The sequence below is a fragment of the Austrofundulus limnaeus genome, unplaced genomic scaffold, assembly GCF_001266775.1.
Source record: "Austrofundulus limnaeus strain Quisiro unplaced genomic scaffold, Austrofundulus_limnaeus-1.0 Scaffold13, whole genome shotgun sequence".
In the NCBI taxonomy this organism is placed as follows: Eukaryota; Metazoa; Chordata; class Actinopteri; order Cyprinodontiformes; family Rivulidae; genus Austrofundulus; species Austrofundulus limnaeus.
The window spans coordinates 187,648-193,779 of NW_013952415.1; the positions used below are offsets into that span (position 1 = coordinate 187,648).

Sequence of the window (6,132 nt, forward strand, 5' to 3'; positions counted from 1 at the left end):
GCTTTTTGTTTGATTGAATAATAAAAACACAAATTTACCTCCATAGTTTAAGCTTTAATCTATTTAAAATACATTTTTCAGCAACTCGGGTTTTGGCATATTGTGTTTTTATGTGTATTTTATTCTGGTTTGCTTTCATCTCGCAGCAAATTACAATGTTCGCAATGATAAAAAGTTCCTTGCCTCAAGTCTGCACGTGACAATGGGCGTTTCCCCAAATCTTTTATTTAACTCTCATTCAGCAGCAACAGCGGGCAGAGTATTGTTCACCAATATAAAGACAGCTTAAGAATAAAGTGGATCGACCTGCTTGTAATTAGCAACATCAAAGAGCTCACATACAAACCACACATTGTAGTTATTTTTAAATCATTTGTTATTATTTTGATTTGAAGTGTCCTCTGCGTCTGCTCCGTCWGTAAGTTAGTTGTGGTTTGCTTCGGTTTAAATGAAATTGTGTTTGAAGCCGCATGAAAGGACCTTCTGGTAGATTGAAAGAGACTTGTTGGGCTTTATTTTTATRTCCAGCTTTTTGAGAATGTCTGAAACATAAAAGAGCCTCACTGCAAGTGTCTCAGTGCATCCGAGGGGTTCTTTCCTCCACAAGAGATCCTACAAACCAGCTGAAGGGCTGGTTTACAGTCGGCGCTGCTGAGAACAAGCTCTCACCGGTGCTGCTGCAGTTATATAAGACCCACTTTGTGCAAAAGAGCGGCTGTGTCAGAGAAAAGGGGTCCTGAGGTAGAGAGAGGGGGAGAGTGTGGAGCGGAGTGGGATGCCAGGGTGTTGTGTAAGCTTTGAGTAGAGCCATGAATCTTCGGGATTGCATCATCGCGGCCAAGACGAGTTTATTTATACAGAGCTTTTTGTTTTTTCTAATGTAGGAGGACCTTTGAAAAACAGGTTCACCACACAGAAACCACACGTCTTGTAGAAAACCAAAGTAGCCCAAAGCAGATGTAAATAAGAAGAACCGTTATGCAGGCCAGAGGTTGTGTGGGTGTGAAGGCTGTCAGCATCCATTAGGAAGGCAAATTATGGAGCAGAAGCCTGTTTTTCTCCACTGTTTTGTGACATTTATTGAGGTAATCATCGACCACGGACTTGATGATGTCATTAATAGATGCAAAAAAACTCTTTATGGTTGATCCAATCTTCTTTGAACTTGAACAATGTGTTGCTGGGAACTGGATGAAGTGCAACATTTGAATTTTTTATTAATTTTTTTCCTGTGCTTTCACTTTTATCAGTTTGAGATGTTTGGAGAACATTTAAGTTTTAGAAGCAAAATCAAATTCTTTGTAGTAAGGAACTACCCAGATAGCAAAATATGAGTGAATCAACAGAAATATGGTCAGGCTTGATACAGAATGATACAGAATCCATGTTGAAATTTTACAAAAAGTGGTCGGTGACTTACTTGTTGAAACATTAGGTTTTCAACCATAACTGATGCTATATCAATGCTGATTCAACATTGATTAGATGTTGGCATTTCAATCATTAGAATTGGACCATGAAACAGCATTGATTCAATATCATCTTTTCAAAGTTGGTTATTTGGTTAGAATTGGATGATTGTTTGATGGTTGATTCACCATCAATCGTCGACCTTAACRAAAAATCAACTATTTTTGAGCTATCTGGGCAGGGCTGCACAATATATAGAAAACTTATCCTTATCATGATAACAGCCCGTGCAATATGTATATCCCAAAAAAGCATAAACTGCAATAAATGGTTGGCTCAAAAGTTTGCATTTATGAGTTTTGTRACTTYGACGAAAGCTTGAAGTTTTTCACCAATCAAATGGAGCCCTTCMTGTATTTGACCAATCGGATGGATCTGGTCATATTTTTAAAAAATCCATGCTGGATAGAAATTATTATTTTATTCTTGTTATTGTTTTTGTTGCTCTGAACCCAGAACAGAAAGACATCAACACTACATACTTGTGCATTTTTTCATTAATCGCAAGTCATATCGTCATCGCAAAAAAAACACAAGAAGTCACCATGAATGTTAAGTGTGTGCTCGTCACGCTGTTCTTTTTTCACCTCTAACCAACAGGAAACCATTCCTTTGTTAAACAGATTCTTCACAGAAATACCATCCTTTGTTTTGTTCTTTAAATCATGGCTAATCATGCAACTTTGTCACCTTTTGTTTATGCTTTAGGGTTTTTTCCGCAAACGTAAAACTAGCAACCTCGAGGCCTACGTCAACTGGTTCAACCGGCTGAGCTTCTTGGTGGCTACTGAGATTTGTATGGTATGTTGCATTTAAATTACAACTCCTATTGTTCAAAAAACTGCATGAATCAACAGCTAAATGTCCAAAACAAGCGTACAATGCTTAGCAAAACGATCACAAAATACTCTAATACATTGCTTTTACATTTTCTTACATCAGCCGGCGAAGAAGAAACACAGAGCGCGAATTATCGAGTTCTTCATCGACGTGGCTCAGGAGTGTTTCAACATCGGCAACTTTAACTCTCTCATGGCCATCATCAGTGAGTATTTGACAGAATACACATAAAAAAATCCCTTTGAGTGTAAAGAAAGAGGAAAACTCCCCTACACAGCAAGGAAATGCTAGCTTATTGATGTTTATAGCATTGTTTTAAATGCAGTGTTAATATAAAAACCCTCTTTGTTGTTGCTTGCTGCAAACCAGGACACATAAGTTGTAGCTCTCAGTCTCTGCAGCAGAGCCACTAAACTGACTAAAGCCAACAAATGCAGTGGCAGCTGGAGTTTAGGCTAACGCTAATCAGTTTAAGGGAAGTATAAACTCAGTTAGTGGAGGCCCGGAGCACTAAAGCCTGCTTTTCGTCTTCAGTCTGTCTGTGGAAATGTTTTCTTTACTCGTGTCTCCTCTGTCTCTCAGCTGGGATGAACATGAGTCCCGTCGCCAGACTGAAGAAAACCTGGAACAAAGTCAACACTGACAAGTTTGAAATATTGGAGGTAAGGATCATTTAGTTTTCTGCTCAAATGTAGGACTTCCAATCCTTAGTGTGTGTTTTAAAAATTTCTCTCTCTTTTTTTTTTTTTCATCCAGCACCAGATGGACCCTTCCAGTAACTTCAGTAATTACCGCACTGCGCTCCGCGGCGCCACCCAGAGGTCTGAGACGGCACACAGTAGCCAGGAGAAGGCAAGGAAACCTGCACGATTCACCAAACACATCAAAACTCAGCTCCTCCAAGTTCAAAAAGTAAATAAGCTGTTGTCTCTTCCCCACAGATTGTCATTCCTTTCTTCAGTCTCCTCATTAAAGACATCTACTTCCTGAATGAAGGCTGTGCCAACAGGCTGCCTAATGGACATATTAACTTTGAGGTTGGTTCAACTTTTACTTTGGCTTGAAAGCACACTTTCACATGTGATGTAACTACTCCCCCTTGTGGTTAAAAAAAGATAAAACAGCACTTTTCCTGTCAAAGAGGATATGAGATGCTGTTAGCGCTGTAGAAACTTATTTGCAGTGTTATATAAAGTACCACAAAGTGATAAAGTTAAAGTTAAGTTAAAGTCTCCTTTAGGAATATTACCTGAGTAAAAGTATTAAAGTATCTGATATTTTTTGTACTTAAGTATTAAAAGTAAAAGTACTGATTTAAAATCAGCAGTTTTTACGTAATGACATTTATTTGGAGGTGACCTCAAAAAAATGCAAAAATGACTGTCGTATTAAAATAATGAATTTATGTTAAATTTAGGATGCATTAGTCCAGCTGTTTCAGTTTATATACATATATCAAGGCTGCACAAACATTTTCCCCAAAATGATAATCTATCTTGAGGGCTGCAGCCAAGTGCAATAATATAATTCATGAAATACAAATACTTCTTAAGTACAGTCCTTTTATTTTAACGATTATGCCCTGCTGGAGTGTGACATGATTTGTTTTTGTACAAACTAATACGGTATCAGAATTTTATATATTTATACTTCTCATTCAACCACAATTAAATTCACTCTATCTAGGAGGCACAGTTTATTTGTGTAGTGTTTATTTTTTACAATAACAAGCTGGAATGAAAACAAACAAAAAAATGAAATAAAAGTAACGACCTTCTACTTCTTGCCTTTTTTAAAATGTAAGGAGTAGAAAGTACAGATAATCATGTGAAAATGTAAGAAGTAGAAATAAAAAGTAGGCTGAAAAATAATTACTCAAGTAAAGTACAGATACCCAAAAATTCTACTTAAGTACAGTAAAGAAGTATTTGTACTTAGTTACTTTACAACTCTGCTTATTTGTTACATTACATTATTACCTGCAGTCAATAAAGCTAAACAATAACGTCTTTGCCTTCATCTGTGCACATTTTGCTTTTTTAAAATTATCTCATGAATATAACACTGACTAGAGCCTTTGCATTAACTGTTAGCATTAGCCCTGTTTGTTTGTTAGCAAGATTTAAAGTATAAGGTTTGACCAGAACAAGAGTCTGGTTATTTTTCAGAACAATCTGATCTTATTTTAAACATCTTGTATGGAAGGCAGTGGGTGTTATTTTATTCTTTTATTTCGCCCCCCTAACAGAAACTGTGGGAGCTAGCAAAACAGGTGAGCGAGTTCCTGGTTTGGCGTCAGGTCATTTGCCCGTTCGACAGAGACCGCCGCATCCTTCAGTATCTTGTCACCACACCTGTTTTCACTGAAGACGGTCAGTTCCTGTTTATAGATTTGCACAGAAATAATGCAGCTGTCAGTTTTTAACACAGACTCACTCTGTCTTACCGCAGAGCTGCACCTGGCTTCATATGAGAGCGAAGGACCTGAGAACAACATGGAGAAAGACAGTCGGAGGTCTCTCAGGTAGGCGTAGACGTGTGTTAGTAATTAATTAATTAACAAAATCATTCTCTCAGTACAGTTCTAATGATCACCTTTGTTTATGTTTTTCAGATCATCCCTTCTCCACCGAGAGAACCGATCTTAAACGAAAGACTATTGGTGTTTTATTCATTCCTGTCTCTGTGGTCAAAGTTTACATCCTGGACCTAAAACCTGTCCTGTGGAACAATGGACACATCTGGGACATCCTCACAAATAAGCCTTTTATCAAGTCTTTGAACTTTCAAGGAGCACGGATGATTCCTATGTCAGGAAGATCTTCATGTTTATTGAGTGTGTGAGACATCACGACCCTCCAGCTTCAGCTGAAATCAGTTTAACCCACTGATACGAGAAGAACCGGGATTCTTATTTTTAATAAGCTATGCTCTGTCTGAAGGAGCTTACAGGACATCAAAGGACGAGTGGATTTATATACAGAACACAAATGCTGGAGAACTTTGAACCAGTAGTTGTCAGAATGAACCATCACTGCTCACATGATAGATCTGAAAACCACAGAACCTTAAAATCAAATCTGAAAAGATGAATTGATTTGCTGTGTAAGCTATAAAGTGTTGCCGTTTTACCTTTTTTTTTTGAAACACAAAAAGTACAGCAGTAACCACACATCCACAGTTTGTACACAGCATTTTATCTGCATTTGAACATCTCGTGGTGTCTGCACTTTGACTATTTGTGGTTTCAAAATTGTGCAAGTGGAAACAATATCATGCATATTCAACCAAAAAAATGCACTTTTGTGTGTTTTTTTTATGTGGATTATAGGATTCTGTGACTCTAACTGTACCAGTCTTTCTGTGTTTATGGCATTAAGCTGCATTTTATATCAAAAGCCTATAATGTGCTTTATTTTTATTCGTTTATGAGTTTCACAATGAGCTTGTTGCTGGTTGGCTGGCTCTGTGGTGGAAGCTTTTATACCAGTTCATGTATTACTAAACAAACAAAAAAGAAGTATTTGTGGAAAGAATGAAGCACAAACTGATGTAATTATATGTGTATACTCTTATTTTTTTAAGCTTGCGATCATGTGGGAGTAATATTTTAATATCCTGCTACGAGTGATGGTGATGCTTTGTTTTTATGTTTTAAAGGCATTCCTTTAACGTGTCTTTTTATTGTGTATTTTTTGTGCATCTTTTGTGCTAGAAGAGGGGTACATTTAATAAAAATGAATAGAATGACATTATGTTTTATTGTTGGCTTTTAAAAGAGGCAGCTGTAACCACACCAAATTTGTTAAGACGTTTATTTAC

At 37.2% G+C, this 6,132-nt stretch overlaps 1 protein-coding gene across 1 annotated transcript in view; it reads left to right on the top strand.

Annotated features, from left to right (window-relative positions):
• The window catches only part of LOC106513518 (ras-GEF domain-containing family member 1B-B), a 16,652-nt gene extending 10,590 nt beyond the window's left edge, over positions 1-6,062 (top strand). The window contains exons 7-14 of the mRNA XM_014002385.1: positions 2,179-2,271; positions 2,413-2,515; positions 2,893-2,972; positions 3,067-3,162; positions 3,252-3,347; positions 4,559-4,682; positions 4,762-4,834; positions 4,925-6,062. Coding sequence (XP_013857839.1) covers positions 2,179-2,271; positions 2,413-2,515; positions 2,893-2,972; positions 3,067-3,162; positions 3,252-3,347; positions 4,559-4,682; positions 4,762-4,834; positions 4,925-4,958 — 699 coding nt within the window. The 3' untranslated portion in view covers positions 4,959-6,062. The remainder of the gene's footprint in view (positions 1-2,178; positions 2,272-2,412; positions 2,516-2,892; positions 2,973-3,066; positions 3,163-3,251; positions 3,348-4,558; positions 4,683-4,761; positions 4,835-4,924) is intronic.
• The last annotated feature ends 70 nt before the right edge of the window (positions 6,063-6,132 follow it).